The sequence below is a fragment of the Hypomesus nipponensis genome, chromosome 27 (assembly GCF_054491055.1).
Source record: "Hypomesus nipponensis isolate SF chromosome 27, ASM5449105v1, whole genome shotgun sequence".
NCBI classification, from domain to species: domain Eukaryota; kingdom Metazoa; phylum Chordata; class Actinopteri; order Osmeriformes; family Osmeridae; genus Hypomesus; species Hypomesus nipponensis.
In genome coordinates, this window is record NC_140387.1 from 6,534,976 (window position 1) to 6,553,974 (window position 18,999).

General features: G+C 47.5%; 1 protein-coding gene across 1 annotated transcript in view; it reads left to right on the forward strand.

The window, feature by feature from the left end:
* The first annotated feature begins 388 nt into the window (after nucleotides 1-388).
* Nucleotides 389-18,999, forward strand: part of dcc (DCC netrin 1 receptor) — a 93,910-nt gene continuing 75,299 nt past the window's right edge. Inside the window, exons 1-5 of the mRNA XM_084694270.1 lie at nucleotides 389-449; nucleotides 544-867; nucleotides 15,514-15,801; nucleotides 17,821-17,971; nucleotides 18,180-18,316. Of these exons, the coding sequence (XP_084550396.1) occupies nucleotides 389-449; nucleotides 544-867; nucleotides 15,514-15,801; nucleotides 17,821-17,971; nucleotides 18,180-18,316 (961 nt within the window). The remainder of the gene's footprint in view (nucleotides 450-543; nucleotides 868-15,513; nucleotides 15,802-17,820; nucleotides 17,972-18,179; nucleotides 18,317-18,999) is intronic.

Here is an 18,999-nt window from a genome sequence, read left to right on the forward strand (position 1 = left end):
TCCACCTTCAACCTTGGGAAAGTACTCGTTTTGAAATGTGGAAATTAATCTGTTTGGATTTTGCGTTTTAATAGCTTTCAAGAGGATGGAAGCTGCTGGGTGGCTTTTTATGTAGGAGCGTTGTCAAAAGCTAAAAGTGATCTTTGCCGCGAAATGTCTGGGACACGGAAATGTGTGATAGCGTGAGGCCCACTGAAGATAGGTCAGTAGGCTAATACTAATGGACCTTTACTCTGAACAGTTGGGACGTACTCTTAGCTCTAAGGATACTTAACACACAAATCATCTTTCTGTCTAACATTACTGGCACCGTATTTGGTATTCTTAAATCCAGCCTTTTAAAAGGATACAACAAATTGTTTTATTATTGACGACAGCTTCACCAATGATGAACAAGACGAGATGCCGCACGCCCAATGAAAAGCGTGAAGGGGTTCCCGGCAGTGTCCGTAACGCCCCGGGCCGCAGATCGCGGCGTCGGGTTTTCCTTCCTCCCTCTCGTCTCCCAGACTAAACCCTCCCTTTCCTCCCTCCTTCCTCCAGGCGCCGAGTCATCGCAGGCTTTCGTGGAGCTCAGCTTCGTCCAGGAACCCCAGGACACGGTGACGGTCCGAGGCGGAGTCCTGCAGCTGGACTGCCAGGCCCAGTCGGACCAGGGCACCGCGCTCATCAGCTGGAAGAAGGACGGCGTCCTGCTCAGCACGCTGGTGGACGAGAGGAGGCAAGAGATGGCCAACGGGTCCCTGCTGGTCCAGAATGTTCTCCACTCGCGTCACCATCGGCCGGACGAGGGCTCCTACCAGTGTCTCGCCACGCTGGAGGGTCTAGGGGCCATCGTCAGCAGGACGGCTAAGGTCACCGTGTCTGGTAAGCACTCTCTAGACACCTGCCTGTGTGGAGATATACCTGGATGATGTCTTCAAGGAGCGCTTGAGGCTCTTATAGTCAATGTGCTGCTGATAAAATCTATATATTTCTCTATCTCTCATGGTTTATCAGACTCTTTGGTTTAATACCGGCCTGACTTATTTTGCTCAGATTGATGGAAAAGAGAATTTGATAGGATTGCAAATCTGAACCTAATCATTGATTTAGTGATCCTTTTAGAAAGGGAAATGAGCTGTCTCTCATCCAGGAAACCATAATATCACTGGTGATTCTGTATAGGCTTCGAATCGACGCGAGCAAGGTTTGCGGGAGAGATGTTCCGAGTCCGCAACAAAGCTTTGCCGAAACACAACAGCAACTCCTCGACACGACACACACGCACAGGCAACCCGCCGAGCAGCCTTGAGCTCCTCTGATCCCATGTTACACAGGCCTGGAAAGTCTACACAGCGAGGAGAACTATCTCCCTCCCCATCTCCTCTCCTCCTTCCACGAACGGCGGGGGGACTTCGATATCATGAATCACAGAGGAGGGCTCTTGACCCGTGCTAGCGGGAGGCAGAGTAGAAGCACTGGGCCGAGACAAAGCCGCTTAGTTAACCGTCTAATGATGAACAGTGCAGGGGCAAGTGTTGTTTAACTAAAACATGCAGGGGCCTAATTACTGGCAATAGAGACCCGGACCGAAACAACCCTGATGGGCTTTGTTTAATCTGCTATGGATAAAGGGCTTGTCAGGTGTGGAAATCAAGTGGGCTGACAGGGTTGTAAATACAAACGGTACGTCATGCACACTGTAGCTCTAAAAAAAATAGAGACGGTTCCATGCCGTTCGCACGGGTTAAGGACTCGTTGAACTCTTCAGCTAAATCTTACCCAGAATGGTTTGAGGGGCCGTATTCGGTTTGCCATGGGAGTCCCAGAAAGCGGTGTGGAGCTGTGGGAGCGGAGAGCCGGAGTCTGCCTTGAAAGGCCTCCAGCATGGAGGAGGTATTGCAAGTTCAGTCACGCATGACATACGAGGCCATTCCCCAAACCGCAACTACTCCGTTTCACTTTGTGTGTCGTCGTCCCCCCCCCCCCTCCACCCCTCCCACATGCATTAAACATAATCAAGATCACCGTAGGACTCGGCCCCCCCCCCCAGCTGTACCCGGGCCTGCTATGGATCTGAGCAGACATGGCGAGAGATACAGTTAGATTGCATTCTGCTAGCTCTGCGGGTGTCGAGCCCGGGCCGACCAGAAGGCAACCGAAGCCTTCTGCCCGTGTGTTTAGCCCTGCATCTGGAGATAAACCTCGAGCAGCAGGCTTTAACGCGGCAGACTCCCCCTCCTCCAGCCACCCCCTACCCTGATTTCTGGACTACAAGACCGGACGGCGTGTAGGAGGGGGGGGGGCATGTGTTCACACTCGACTGATTGGGACTCTGCGGAGATGTGGCATCAGCGGAGAGCAGACGGGCGGAGGATTGGCCGATCGGCGGGGCCAGGAAGGCCAGAAGGAGAGATGAGTGCCGGGCCTCCTAAACCAGGGTCAGGACAGACCACGTCAAAGTCATCCATTACCTCCCAGCCACTGCGTGGGTTGGTCCAGAGCTTGATCCAGAGCTTGATCCAGATCCCTGCCACATGATTTGGGGGAAGCGTCCGCACAGGAGATATCTGCATGTTATATACCACGTTTTACCTTCCTAAACTGTTGGGGGTAATGAGGTGTGTGTGTCCCACCCCCACACCACCACCACCACCACCACCACCACCAAAAGACACCCCCGCCTCTCTCCTGGAGAAACCATGGAAACAGCAAGCAAGCGTAAAGCCCCGACTGAAAGTGACATTGTTGTCTCTAATGTCAGGCCAACTGGCAGCCCGAGTCCAGCCATGTTTCTAAACGGATAATCTTGAGTGTAGCATTAATGCCAAATGGAGCCCCTTGGTGAGATTTAAGTGCCAGTCAGACTGATTGGCCATGAAGGCCCCCTCCATGCTCTCTCTCAACCCCCCCCCCCCTCACCCCCCCCCCAATATGGTGCTCTGGGGCTTGTTGGCAGGCTCCCCTTGGCCTACCGCTCTCCTGCTGGCTGTAAAACTTCTTTCATGTCTCAGCAGCAGGCATACAGTTGGACATCTTCAAGGATGAAAAGAGATTTCGAAACGAAATGTCACAAGAGTCCCTTGTAATGCAAATGATTGTGTGCCGTCCTTTGATGCGGGGGATATTTATGTGCACATGCTAAATGTTTGACTTTGGGAAAGTACAGTATACATAGAGCACAGTGTACTGTGGGGCTTCTCAAATGATGAATATGGAGTGTGACTGAGTCATTCTAGTGCAGTGCACTCGACTTTGACTAGTTCTTCGAGTTAAACGGACAGAATGTGCATTCTCATGTACATTCTCATCAAGGGACAATTTGTTGAATTTCATATTAGACATAATAAGCTGGCTAATCGGCCTACAGATGCACAGTAGCTAATGTTAGCCACTATGTGGAAATGGATATAAAGCAAACCCATGCTTTTATGCCTTTTGACGGTGTCTTCATACAACAGTAGGCTATTAGCCTACCTATCCTTGAGTCTTTGGACCCCATGTTGACCTCATTTCATGAAGAAATGAAATGTGCAATAGCTACATGGAGCCTGTTGCTCTGTTTGATTCTTGCGAAAGCGCTCCATATACAGTCGCTATTCATCCTGTTGAGGCCCTCCCTGCCAACGCTGGTGCAGTGCCTTTGGGCTGAACCCGAGGCGACAAACGCTCCTAAAAGTACCAGTATACGGCGAATGCGTTTCTATTTGTTTGTCGCAAACTGCTCACCCTCACAAACTTCACGGGATCACCAGATACATGTCTCCACTTCATACAAAGCCCCGTTCCTCAAGGTAATTGTGCCACAGACAGGAAGACAGACAGAGATTCTTGCTTTGTAGTTAGATTCGATGTGAATGGAGGATAACAAATGCTAGTGGTCTTCCAGGCGGTCTTGGCTGGGCATGGCCCTGCCAGGAATACATTACAAGAGTTGCCAGCAGGCCTGTGATTAACTGACAGAAGGTGTGGGTGGCAAGTCAGATGGAGAAAGCATAAACATTGTCAGAACTTTCAAGTAAGCAGTGGATAAGGTTTTGACTAGCCCAGTGTTGATAATGCACTCAGAACTAGTGAGACTTGTGAGAGAGTGGCTTGAATCTAGATCCAATTATGATCTAACGCTCCTTTTAGAATGGGGTATATTGGACATGTCAGCTTATATCAAACACTGTTTAGTCAACTTTTTTTGGTGCCTTTGAACAACTTCTCTTTCTTGAGACTGAGATTGCCCAGCTCACTCAGACTACTAGAGAATAAACTTTGGAGCATTTTCAGCTCTTACTCGTTTTAAAATCAACTTTCTTACTTTGGTTGACGTGTAAAGTAAAGTTTTGTCCAAGCCAAAAGACTTACGGTACTGATAAGACAAAGTTTCTCCACAGTGGTGGAGGGAGGGGGCTGTTGAAGGGGACTTGATGAGTTGACGAGAGAGGTCAGACGTCCGGACGTGGGAGGAGAGCAGAGGAGGGAGGCGAGGGAGGGAGGGATGGGAGAAGAGGCGGAGGGGCCAGAGGGATGAGAGAGGAGAGGGGGACGGCCCCCCTCGCAGGGCTAATGGCGGTGCCTGGCCTTGACCTCACCTTGGTGTTGTTGGACTGACAAATCCACCCGCGGACAGCCGCACTCCCATTGGTCAGACGTGTGCGGCCTCAGAGAGGCATGCGAGCAGGCCGGCGGAGACGAGGGAAAATGCGATTAAAACACATTTCGAAAGCAGCATTCACTCGCCCTCTAAAGGCAATCTTGCTGGGTAGGACCAAAGCCACCCGTAAAACCTTCAAATGCACAGCTCTAATGAGTGCAAAGTCCATTTATCTATTGCAATATTGAGTTTAATATATGATTCTGACATAAACGTACTCGCTGTTGATCAATATATTCCAGGTCTAATCTCATCAGAGTAAAAAGGGGTCAAGCGATTCCTTCCTCAGTGCTGTGAGAGGCATCGGCATCCCTTGTGGTGCACCTGCACGCACGCACACTCCTGCACACACACACACACACACACACACGCACAGACGTGCACACCAACGCCAGAGACCCCATCCTCCCCATTTGTTGAGTGTTCACCATCATACAAAGAGCCAATTGGAAGCTGGTTCTAAATCGAGCAATGAAATGTCTCCGTTTCCCCGGGGAGCGCTGTGGTATTTCTCCCTAATTAAAAGTGAGAGTTGGAGGAGGCCAGGATGACTCAGCCCCTTCACATAGGAGACGGCGAGCCTGCGTGTTGATGTGTCTGCCGGGTGTTTGAGAGGAAGAGGAAAGAAGAGGGGGAAAAGAGAGAGACAGAGACAGAGAGAGTGCGAGAGAGAGACAGAGAGAGAGAGAGAGAGACAGAGAGAGAGTGAGAGAGAGACAGAGAGAGAGAGAGAGGGAGAGAGAGAGAGAGAGAGAGAGAGAGAGAGAGAGAGAGAGAGAGAGAGACAGAGAGAGAGACAGAGAGAGAGAGAGAGAGAGACAGAGAGAGAGAGAGACAGAGAGAGAGAGCGAGAGAGAGCGAGAGAGAGAGAGAGAGAGCGAGAGAGCAGGAACTCTCTCTGTTGATTACACTCCTTTTGTGTGGAAGCCGAGGAGAGGAGGGATGGAGGAGGGCCGGGCGGGGGAAAGTGGCAGAGTGTCTGAGATGGAGATGGCAGGCATCGGGGGGGAAGAGTGACAGCGGAAGACTGGGGGTTTGGGGAGGAGAGGAGGGAGGGAGAGAGAGAGAGAGAGGTACATAAAGACATGGGAAGACGGAGAGATGGAGAGTGTCACGGTGGAAGAGGGGGATGATGGAAGGGTTGGGTGAGGCCGTGCGGGGCAGGCGACAGGACCGAACATGTCACCGTTCGAGTCAGGGCGACGCAACCGATCGACCTCCGCAAGTGTGTGTGTGTGCACCAGTGATGTGGTGCAGTCACCTCCTATCAGGGATTATTGATTCATTGAAATCCTTCTAATAGGATATTTTCCAACAACATTTATGGCCCAAATAGATGACTAGGTATATCAAGTGTAATGTTTACAAAGTAAAGTGGTTAATAACTAGTACATAGTATACATCTAACAGTGACAGTAGAATTGATTTGGCTTATCTCAGCATAGATAATAGACATTTTGTTGTTTTTCAAAGCCTCATAGGAATGACTGATAAGCGTTTAAATTTGCCTAAAGGGCATCTTCACCTCCAGTCATTCACCTTTCCAGTGAGTCCCACTGTCATTACCAAGCGCAATAATCCCCGACACGCAGGTTCTCATTAGCTAAATCTGGGACGCTCACCATATTGAACGCACGGCTGATTAATTTTAAACCCCCTCTCTCCCCCTCCCCCCCCCCCCCCCCCCCCCCCACATTGGCTGCTCCCGGTGTGTGCTAGGGATACTTTGAGGCGCAGCTGGGAGCGACAGCTTGTCATCATCCAGGGTTGAGCTGCCGTCGACGCGGCCCGCCGGCCCGGTGCCGGGCCACCGTCTCCTGGATACGTCGCTCCGGCTGCACCCCCCCCCCCCCCCCCCGCGCTGCCTGGGTCGGCTCCCGGGGCTTTGAAGCCGAGCGTCTCTGTTGCTCTCTGAAGCCTTGGCTCCTACCCAGGCTTCATTAATATTTCACGAGCCTGGATGGGGAAGGGGGGGTCGTGGCGAGGGGGGGCGTGGTGGTGTGGATTTGGGTTTAATTCAGGGGAATGTGCTGGGGGAACGAGGAGAAGGGGAATGTGGGAGTCCCTTTTAATGGGTAAACCTATCATCCGAACGCGGGAACGTTTCAAAGTGCGTGCGCGAACGCACAGGTTTCTCAAAACGTTCTGTCCTCGCTCTGCATTCTTTGAGTCATAACTCATTAGTCCCAGTCCTGGGGGCCATGTTGGGAAACTGTTTACCGCTAGCTCGCTTTTAATGACTTGGGTGGGGACGTGATTTATGAGGGAGTACGTCTTCCCCTGCAAGGTGGTTTGATATCTTCTTTCAGGATTCGTCAAGATGGGCACCTCAAGCGCCTGGCATCTGGCAACATCTGGGTGGTTCCTGCGCATGTTGATCGTGATGTTATCCCCCCCGCCCTTTAGCAAGCAGTAGTTTAGTCTAGGCTGAGAGATTGGGATTGATCCCTAGTTTGTCTCATCTTTGTATTTGATCGTGTCAAGTGACGATTGTGGGGGACCAGTAAAGTGATACATCAACTTGTTTATTTAGTATTTAGATCACAGGTTAGTAGGAATCCCTAACCGTTATCAATCCAGTTTGTCAAGGACTTATTCACCACAATGGTTAGTTCCATGTACTAAGACCTGGTGGTATAGAAGTGATTTTATAAACAGTATGTTGTTGAACTTGCTCGCTTTAAAATTTCCCCTTCCAGGACTGGCGGGAAGTGTTGCAACCCATTCCTTCCTCTAATCAAAGTTTTATGAGTAGAGCAGAGCTGTGATGCTGGTTTTGGTTATTTAAATATGAGGCAGCCACAGAACTCTGTTTGTGTTTTGCATGGATTTAGCTTTCAACCATGTTTGTCTCTTTTTGGGTCCACAGTGTAACATGTTTGTTGTTTATTGAACTGTGCCCGCGGGTGATGGTGACCAGACCCACTGCAGTCGCCTGTTTGAGTCCTCAGATCTCCCATCAGGTCTATAGAATGCTGTACTGTGGTTAAACGTGAATCCACATCTCTCAGTAAATAATAATCATTGGGTTTTTGCGAGACTGTGTGGCAATGGCAAACAGTTGACATGGTTCACGGGTCAGGTTGGACGGCGCCTCAGCAGAGTTTTGCTTTGGACCCCAGGGAGGTCAGGACCTTCTCTGGTATGTTGAAATATGAACGTTTAGCAGTATGCAAGCCCGATTGTTTTTGTATCTTATCTGAGCCGTAACCCACTGTGCCGCCCTACAACACTAAGGTTGTGACCACGCTGGCCCTCTTTGGTGACGCGGCTGTCCAATGAGTTACACTCCCTGCATTTGATATTTTTCATGCTACCTCAGGTGCGTTTTGTGTAGATTCGGCAAAGTTTTCTTCGGAGTGGCCGGCGTGGGCTACGGATGTGTCAGCTTGGCGTACTTCAAAGCAGTGCTGCTCCTCTTCCCAAATGACTTTGTCATCAGCAATTTCTAACGCGACGTCATTTGATTCCTTGGTATTTTCTCTGGCTCAGCACACAGATTCTTGTACATGACAGAATTCCTCTCAGGCTTCCTGTGTTCCTGAGGGAAGCTCTGGTCACATGGCTGATGGGAGACAGGGATTATTTAATGTTACGTCATCTCCACGTCTCTGAGGCCTTACACATTCAATCGGTTCTGAAATAACATTTGAGTGTACAAAAAAATGCCTTTCCAATGTTGGAATGGATTGGGGAGAGGGGCTTATGTCCTTGGCATGTGCTGTAAGTCAAGCAGAGCCCCTTTCAGGCTAGTAGTGAGCTTCTGTATGACAATGCAAGCTTCGTACAGTAAATACATGAGTCTAGAATGATCTATTTTCAGAGTTACAGTGGAGCAAGTTGTACAGCTCTCAGGAAATCTGCTAATTGATTTCATAATTGAGGTCTGCACCCAGCACATTATTAATGATGTTTACATTTACATTTATGCATTTAGCAGACGCTTTTATCCAAGAGAGAGTTTTACAAAAGAGCATAGGTCACTGATCATAACAACGAGGTAGTCCCAAACATTGTAAGCAGCCAAAACATGAAGCATACATTGTGAAAAAACTAAACAAGTGCCAAAGGGAAGACCCATAAGAGCATGCAGTTATACAAGTTACAAATTAAAACAACATGAACCACAAAAAGTGCAAGACTGTACCTGTAGAAGAACAACAAGATCAACAGTCAAATATTTCACAGCGAGTACTAGAGCTAACTTCGTTATAACTAACCTACAAGAGCAACAAGTCACTCAATAAGAGTCATTGTTTATCGATCATACTCTGTCATTGTTTCACCACTTCGTTATAATTTCAGAATTTACTGGATGATTACATGTAATGACACGTATATTTTATCAATCTTGAGAACGAACACCTTTTGCTTCCGTTAACTGGAATAACGGGTTTTAATCGAGCGGCAATATTTCTCCTGGAAAACAGAACTTTCCTTCGCACTTGTACACAGGAAGAAAAAAAAGTCTAGTCGACCCCCTTTCCCTCTCTTTCTTTTGTCTCCCCTTGTTTATGCCTTCTGCACTGAGGTCACAGGCCTCCTAATCAATTAGAGATATTAGAGTGCGAGGCGTCCAGCCCAGCTGCTACACGGAGGGGCCTGCTTCTTTAGGGTGCTAATGAGAGCGGAGCTAACGCGCTGACTGACAGATTGAGACCTCTTCTCACAGCCAATTATCCGGCGGGATGATGGGGGGGGAAGAGTGTGATGATTGGTTAATAGACTTAATCGACAGGACGGGACAACACGGTGCCCGGGATGACAGGGGCTAAGAGGGTGCAGACCAGTCCCCGCAAACAACCGTTGAAACAGAGGCTGTAGCATTATGGATGAAAGGCCTGGGTGGTGAAGGGCATACTGCGGGGTAGTCTGAAACGATCCAACTCGGAAGGTGGCCTAGGTGAGAAAAACAACTGTTGAAAGTGGTCATAACAGGAACACAGAGTAAGGACCTTGCACTGTAAATGCCTCATTATTCAACATCAGTTTGCCAAACAGCCTTTTGAATTATAAATACACTGCAGGAAAGTGGCATGCATTACATGCATGACTGCTGTTTTTAATGTGTTGGTTGGTTGGTTGGTTGGTTGGTTGGTTGGTTGGTTGGTTGGTTGAAAACGATGGATTTGTTCCCTCTTCCTATACCACATCCATTCCTTCTAAACCATGAGATTCCTATTATGGAAGTCAGCATAATAATTCAGAATAATTTCAATACTATTGTTGTTTTGCAAACAATCCGACATATAAATGCTCAAGTGACTGCACGCGTGCTTGATAAGGAATTGGCATAAAAAAGAAATGCTAATAGAATCGCAGCTTAAATATTCAATTAAGCTCCAGTGCCATCACCTCAAAGACATCTGCTTACAGTTTTAATTAGAAGGAAGGCCCGGTGTTTGGTTCTTCTTTGTGGGAAGGAACTGAAGGCACTGGAGACAAATGGTTTCTCTAAAGATAGGGATGAATGCAAGGATGACGACGCTGAAAATGTGTTTTCAGTCCAAAAAGATGTGCCCTGGGATATGCCTGCACTATAACTGTGGACCCGCACTGTGACTGTGCGCAGCCTCTGTTCTGAGGGAGGACGATAAGAGGAGAGCTGTACTGTAGGAACGCCGGACTGGTGTTGTTTTCCCTTTGTAACGAATGAGCGTACAACAGGCGTTGACTCACCGAATGTGGCATTTCAGCACACTTTACAGAATTCATAGGGGGTTTGTCCAGCAACAGAGCCTCGTCTCTCTCTCTCTTTCTTTCTCCTCGCGATGACGAAAATAAGAAGAATTGTTTTCATTCTTTGGTGACTTTGAAAGTTGGCCTTGAATCGTCTACTGCCCAACTTTTTTTTACGTGTGCTCTTAGATCGAGAGTTAACAGTCAAAAGGTTATACAGACAGACAGACCATCGTCTCCTCCTCTCCCTTTGCCTGAATGTGTCCTTGTCTGTGTGGGCCACGCGTCGTATGCTGAACAAGGTAAATGTCACAGGCGAACGTTGGCCTGGGCAGAATTTACGAGACAGAGGTAATCATTACAGGCTGGAGGATTCATGTCTCCCCAGAGACCCCCTCCTCCGCTCCTGCTAGCATCAGCCCCAGCCTCAGCCTCAGCCTCGGCGCAAGCCCAGCGTCCTATCTGGACCCGCCACTCTCTCTCTATCTCCCTCCCTCCCTTTCTCTCTCTCTCTCTCTCTTTCTCTCTCTCTCTCTCTCTCTCTCTCTCTCTCTCTTTCTCTCTCTCTCTCTCTCTCTCTCTCTCTCTCTCTCTCTCTCTCTCTCTCTCTCTCCCTGCTGCAGCCTAGTTAAGCTGTTAGTGCTTCTCCTGCGTCAGCCCTCATCACAGCCGAGGCCTTTTAAATGGCCCGTCGCCTCACCATGCTAATCTTTTGTCTTAATTCAGCAGAATAAACTGCTGAATAAGGCTCGGATGGCTTTGCCTGTTTATATCTGTGCATCGGCCAGCCGGCCTGCCTGCCTGCCTGCCTCTTCCGGCCTGGTGGTGGGTGCATGTGAGTGTGAGTGCGGCTGTACGCTCAAGCCTGGTTAAGTCTCTCTGCCGGTGCCTTGTAAAGGTTATGCAGCACAGATTATGGCTCTAATGCAGCACGCCGGGCAGAAGAGTAATCTCCATTTAATGAAGGTGTCTGTTCAGGGCTTGAGAGGCTGCAAGGGAGAGACTGGGAGGATCCTTCCCTTGCACTCTAGAAACAACTCCAATCGCCTCCCCTGCTCGTTTTTCGAGTAGGTTGAGGAGAAAGGAAACTGTGACAAATCTGCTGTGTAACTTGCACGTTGTTTTCTTCTATTTGATTTAGGGGCACTTTTGGTTCATTTGCATGCAGACACGTCTTAAATCAACTGGGAAAACAACGTGCAGGAACCAGAAATCTCAATTATGGGTTTCTGGAGGAAAACCTACGTTAGCTAGCCGTTTGCCCCCAAAAATCTTCACTGGAAGTCTACAGTCTGTCGTAAAAGGCCTAATTGACTCAAAGCAAATGTATGAAATATGCTTGGAGGGAGTAATTGCACTTTGCAAAAGCTTTTCGTTTGAGGGTGTAAATCCAAATGGTCTTGCAGTTTATTGCACCAAAATATTTCATCCCTTCATCTCCTAGTCAAGATTCAAGAAAATCTCATCACCTGCTTTCTGTGAACATAGTTTGTTGCCAGAGGGTGAGTCTACTTATGGTGCTGCTTACTGTTTTTAGAACTTCCTGTTTAAGATAATCTGACTGCTTATCACAAGTGTGTCAACACGGTCGCTTCAAAGCAGGTGGATTCAAAGGTCTTTAGTCTCAAGCTGCCAGCCTCAATCTCTTTAGCCTTCAACTGGCAATCCAATACCTCTACATCTCAACCTGGCAGCTCCAACCACCAACAGTGTCACACTGCCGATCTAAGCTTCGCAATCTCCCAACCGGAAATTCCAAACCTCACCGTCTGTCCGACATGGGCAATGTGGCCACACAGTTATGTCCATCACAAACTTACCATCCATTCTCTTTGTCATGAAGGTTGGTAACTCCTTAACGTATCTACATTTCAAAGTGGCCACCAGACCTCTCAAAGTACGTCTGGCAAGCAACCCTCTCTCGACCTCAATCTGGCAACTACATCTCTCTCAACACCAAACTGGAAACCCTTACTATCGACTTTGAACTGGCAACCTCACATTTTATGCCTTAGGTGGCAAACCGTAGCTTGACACTGGTAGCGTCAGTCCTGGAAGCTTCAAACTGGGAAATGTTTTTTTCAGATTCTCAATAACTCTATCCACTTTAAGCATCAAACAGGAATTGAAACACAATGCCATCCCGCATGCCAATCAAAAACCAAGAATGTGCAAGAATGGCACTCTTTTTAAATCACACACTCAGGATGCTGAAAGAAGTCAATTCAGATATAATGTGTAGCCTTCATTTTCAACCTTTCTGTGAAGGTTTTAAATAGAGGGCAGTTCGAACTAACTCTCGTGCAATTGAATGCCACAAGACTGAATAGAGCCAGGATTATGGTTATCTTCTCTCTTGTGACTGTACTGTATATTTACTGTACTTTGGTCGAGTGTCTGGTCTTAAAGCTTTCACGGTGTGCACGAGGCGTCATGCTGTTAGACTGCTGCGGGGGGTGGGGGGGGGGGGGTCGGCATCAAACAGAAGATTAGAACTGGGATTGTTGAAATTAATCAGAGCAGGCTCCCAGACCAGATGCCCTGGGTTTTCACCCTAGGTCTTAAGTATACGAGGCAGCCGTTCCTCATCAAAATGGAAAGCAGTGTTATAAAAGAACGTGTTGTTGTGAACTAGAAAGAACCACACGTGGGAAAGGGGAAAGGGTTGAGCTTGGAAAATGTACTTAAACGTTTGCCCGGAATGTGGACAAAAGTGCTCGGACAACGTTTGAACTTTTGCCCTTCCAAATTCCAGTGTTCCGTCCACGTTTTTTAAGCCGTTGTATTTGTTTAATGCTGAAGGACTTAATTTGTTCATACATTCATGGAATCAGGTGAAAAGTGGGATGGCATTTTGTTTGTGAAGCTGGGTTGTTGGAGTCTTTGGGTGTGTCGTCCATCTTGTGTGCACAGGCGTCATTGTGTAGTGATAAAATGTCACGCGGAACCATTACGAAACAGGATTGGGAGAGACCGTTCTACCCAGGATTGCCGCGAGAGTTTACATGCAGCCAATACAATTTGCAACGCGGCCCAGGTTATGCGATGAGAAATGAACACGTCAAAAGTTGATAAAACAATAAAATAGCGAGACTCATATCTTCACTTGCCCTTTTTTTCTGCTAACTCAACTTTTGAGAACGAGTGTTTAAGGCTAGTGGGGGGGAACTTTTCTTTGTTGATTGATTAGACCTACTTTTCTCCGATTTACTGATAGTGGGAGATCCGGTCTCTAGAGGACCAGGAACTGTGGAATGTCACAAGATCATAAACCCCTGTGATCATTGGTCGTAGGAGGTGCAGTGTGACGTTATTGATTCCTCTCCCCTCGGCTTCCTTTGTAGTGAAAAGGTTTGGAGTCAAGCAGTTGATTGAGGACACTTGGTCCAGTGGACCATTGTCGTCCAGCCTTGTGATGCCTGTTTAGATTGTACTGCTCGACGCCTCCAACCTTGGAGAGACTGGGGCCGATTATTCCCGACGACTCATCCTTCCCCGTCCTCAGCTCTCTCTTTGGAACAGAGAGACTCTGGGGAAGGCCAGTTCACTCTCTGCTCTCTCTGATGTCAGCAGCTTTCTAGAACCAATACCTCACGTTTCAAAGAGGGGTGGTTTTAATGGGATTTGTTTTAAATTCTATCAGGATTAGCGATTCGGGGACACAAAGGCAACGGTGTGCATTGACGACACTGCTAAACCCGTTTCCAATCTACTGTAAATGGTTTTTTTACTATTGCACTGCAAGGGCCCGATTATGTAGGCTTACGGGTTGACCTAAAACAGAAGGCTGCCATGTGCGTAGGTGACAGTGCAGTCTGACCGGACAACCGGTTCAGGAAAGAAGCGTATGTTATTTCATTGGAGAGAGACCCTGTGTGTGTTTGTGAGATTCTGTGCGACTCTGGAGCCCCGAGGCTGGCTTATGGATTAAAGAGGTGGAGATATTCACTTGGTTTCAATCCCAGTGGATTTGAAATGTCTCAATCCCCCTTTAGTGCACACTAATGAAGACAAGTCTGACAAAGAAATCTCAGATACCCTCGCACACTAACCTTCTCCAAACTCAGCTTTTCTCAACGAGTAATTCCTCTTCAAGTGGAGGGTTATCCTTTATAAGTGAAAAGCCCTTGACAAGCATAAAAGGCCTCATTCAGACTAACCATTTCAGCCAAACAACAAAAGCTTGTTCACTTTTTAAGGGTCTGGCTGCACTGTCACATCTATGGAAATATTGATTTGTATGTTTCAGCCTCTAATGGCTTTGGCCTTCTTCTAAACGACCAGACTCCTGTAGACACCTTAGAGACTGTTAAGATCCAAATGATGGGAAACTATTTCCGGTCAAGCCTTTTGACAGTCAACAGCTGCATACCTAGGCACCTTGCTTCTTTGCAGTAACGATTTTGTAATTAATAAAAACAGAGATAGTTTGATGATCTGTTTTTTGGGCGTTTTTTTTTCTCTGTGCTAGGCAAGGCAGGCCCTGTCAAATATGTAATTATGTATGTTATCCAGTATGTCTTGACAATCAATACTTGAGTGAGCCAAGGAAGTAATTGTTTGCTGCACAGTTGAGCTCCCAGCAACATGTAGATTACCAAAATCATTTGGGATGAAATTGTGGCAGCCAGTCTGTCAGTAATATTATGTCATATTTAGGGATTAGCCTGTCTTACTAAGTACGGCTTTGCCCTTAACAGTCCATTTTCCCTGTGAAAGCCATGTTCACGATAGAAGATCTTTGAAAACACGGAGACACATCAGTAATGCTTAGCAACCAAGTCATAGATTCCGCAGTCGGTGGCAAGTCATCGTCATAACCTTAAAAATCGAGGCCTACCCTGTGTTACTGTGTCGTTTCAAATGTGGCCCATTTCATGATAACATGGCTTTTGAACACTGGCTACTCTGTATCAGTTAGGAGAAGGGAGAGAGAGGTAAACACACGAATGGGTATGAACATGAATCAGGAAGAAAGATTCGGCTACTCATCACAATGTTGCTGATTGCGCCAGGACACTTGACCTTTAACGTTTTTCATGACCTGTTCTCTTTGAACCACATACTGCATAACAATCCAATGCCTTTTGAAATAGAGCTGTTTGCCTCAACACTCACACAGTATGTTTTCATATGAAGCTACCCGCAAAGATCGACAATTTCCATCGTGACAAATATGGATTTCGCCTTGCCCCCCCTCTCCCCAGGTCCGTTAAAGCTGGTGGTCCCGACGGAGTCCGTGTCGTCCTACCTGGGCGACACAGCCCTGCTCCGCTGCGAGGTGACGGGGGAGCCCATGCCAGTGGTGCGTTGGCAGAAGAACAGGGAGGACCTCCCTTTGACCTTAACCCCCGAGACCCGCGTGGTGGTGCTGCCCTCCGGGTCACTGCAGGTCAGCAAGGTGCAGCCTCCCGACTCGGCCACCTACCGCTGTCTGGCAGACAACCCTGGCAGTGCGCGCACCGGCACAGACGCAGAGCTACGTGTGTTGCCAGGTAACCCTCACTGTGTTTTTTACTCTGCCTCCTCTACGTCTGACAGCATTTGCTTTAATAACAGTATGTTTAGGATTGTTTTGCCATAAGGTCATCTACATTCAATTGCACGGGCGCTGCAGTAAACATAGATAATTAGCACCTTGAATATATTTTGTATTGTTGAATTTATAGCACATTGCTAGAATGTTATTTGGGGTGAGACTGGCTTTACTGTGTGTAAGACTTATTAGTTCTCTGGAGACATTTACACTGTTGTTTTCAGTTTTACAATGGATGCTTTCAACTTTGTCTTATTATGTCCAATTCTTTCACCCACAAGTGGGCTTGCATCAGGTTTAGATGATTTTTTCTCTGCAGTTGTTTCCATGGTGTTCAGATTCAGGTTGTCTCCAGAATATTCATCAGACTCACGGGATCCACTTTCGTAATATATGATCCTTTGATCATTTGTTAATTCCTCCTTTCATTTTGAGTGACATTTCAGACAAACTGTTCTTGGTTCAGATGTGAAATTATTTCATAATCCAGTCAATTTAAATGACTTTTATCAAAGTAAAAAAAAAAATACTCTGGTTTATCTACACTTTTATCAGAAGTTGACTTTAAATGTCAGAGATATGATTTGATAAGAGGAGCTTCAGTGAATCCCTAGCCGTGCCATTGTAATTTGTGAGGTCTCCATAATATGCAATATGCAATTCACAAGTTAGTCTCTTACTGTGAATGCAAACACTTCGTCCATGGCAAATGTGCTGACAGATGCCTTGTGCCTGAGGTTGATTTGCCTGGTTTTCGACTCGTGTCCAGGAATACATTAAAATGGTCGTGTTCCTACCCCTTTCATCCACCTCTCACCCTGTGATGTCTTGATTAGATATTTGATCTTCATTTTCAACGCCACGTGTTTTGCAAATGAGCTCCACTTTTCAAGTTGCCTTGAAGTGTTTTCCACACGAATCACGCTTTAAACAGGTCACATTGTGCTGCATATCACATGGGTGACATTCTTCAATATCCCCATACATCTATTGCAATGCTGATAATACATTGTCAAAGAACATACCAGGTTTACGGATTATGGATCATGGATCACCAAGGACAGATTTTCAACCCGTTTTAAAAGCAGTGGATATGTTGTGAACAATCGTTTTCATATATGATGACAAGCTCTGTGGACTCATATTGGACATATTGCTCCCACAATGGTATATCTGAGACATTATTTCTGTACTGTAAAGTCAAAACACATAGTAGCAGGGATATGATTGGTCTAGTAGCTAAGGGTTTTTGCCCCTTATTTGATCCTTTCTTCCATCTGAGTCTTTATTCGCTCTGGAACATGCTCTACACTCTTAACAAGCTAGGTGGATTCCCCTCTGGATGTCTACATAGCCCTGAAAGGAGGCAGGAGGTTGCGCAGGGTCAGTCCATTTCATTTCAATCTCAGGGGCAATTGCTCTGGAGTCGTGAACCCTTAGTCTGCCTGACTGGCTGTCAGACAAATCACTGGGTAGCTGCATGGCTCCCCGTTCCACTGCAGTCTTGAGGATGCACAATCAGGTGTCCATCTAAATTGCAGGTGTTGGAGTGAGAGCACTCAGACTGGAACCCCACGGGGGGGGACTCAGGATGACTCGTGTAAAGCCGCAGTGGCTGTCTGAGGTGTTACAGAACGGAGAGGGGAGCATTTAGTCAAACTCGTTTGAAGGTTAAACAAGCAATGTTGCTTCGACAGATTTATATGGCTTCCTCAAGGTTCCTCTGCCTTCCTCGGAAAATTCCTTTCCGCTATTTAAAACAAGGCCCGGCACAACTGCAGCAATTTGCCAACTGACACACTGCAGTACAAAGTTGTTTTCCTTTCCGGCCCCCCCCAAAAAAGTTCCCAGATGAAAATGCCCACATTTGCAACAAGACCCGGGACGAACATTCCAGCGTGCGTTACCGGTCAGTTGAAGTGACAAGGAGCGGCCTCTTACATTGTCTCTTTCCTGGGTTGCTTTCTTCTTCGAGCAGAGCCTGGCGTGAGCCGGACCCTGGCGTTCCTCCAGAGGCCCTTGAGAGCCACCGTCCTCCAGGGGAAGGATGCCGTCCTGGAGTGCTCCGCCTCGGGCTTCCCCACCCCTGCCTTCCACTGGATGAGAGGCAGTGAGATCATCCAGAGCAGGTGAGTGACCTCCAAGGGAGTTCCGTCTGGGCCTGACTGGGTCAACACATGGGTTGCCAACCAAACGGTCTTCTCTCGAGCGGATGCACACGTGAGATTGAATCCTCCGCACCGTCATCGGTAGATTGCGATGAGGATGTGAATGGCGAAGGTTCCTAGCCATTATCGTGTCTGTGATTGCCGTTTTTTCTTCTCTGGGTGTCGCCAGGTCGAAGAAGTACGCTCTGCTGGGGGGGAGTAACTTGCTGATCAGCAGTGTGACGGATGACGACTCTGGCTCGTACAGCTGCGTGGCGCTCAACAAGAACGAGAACATCACGGCGTCCTGCGAACTGTCTGTTCTGGGTGAGTCTCCTCCCTCGTCTCTGGGGAAATCTCCCTCTCCCCGGGCTGGGGTTGTCTCTGCCCATCTCCCATCGCCCAGCTACCCTTCACAAGCGCAAAATCTGTGGAAAGTGGAATGGTTTCAGTTCATCAGACTCTTGAGGAACAGCCAGAAAAAGAGTCGAACAACTTAGGTGTAAAAAAAAATAGAAAAGAAGGAAAGGAAGTCAAACACTATGAAAGATTGATCGTTTTTTTTGTCTGTTCACAAGTTTCACTGCCACCTCAACTGACACAGAGGAAGTTCATGACAACCTCACCACTCTTATGACAGGCCAGGTTGCCAACACATTCCCCCAAAAATACAATTTTAGCTGTGGCATATTTTGCTGCTAATAATATATCATTCTGAACGAATCTAAAATATGCATAAGAGATAAATAGTTAAAGTTTCCTGATGCTCAGAAAAAGGTGCCGTTATTTCACAGACCACAATTTCCACAAACCAACCAAGCCTACCGTTGCCACCGCAAAAAAAACGGTTCTTTTTCAAACGTTTGCCTCGCTTCAGCAGACCTTCAGTTGATCAAATTGAGTGAGCGGTGGTTTGGAGTCCTGAGAGAGACCCTCAAATAAGGTTTTCAATAAGTTTGATTAGAATGCAGCCCTGTGTGCCTGTGCGAAAGTGTCTAGAGGTTCTGGGC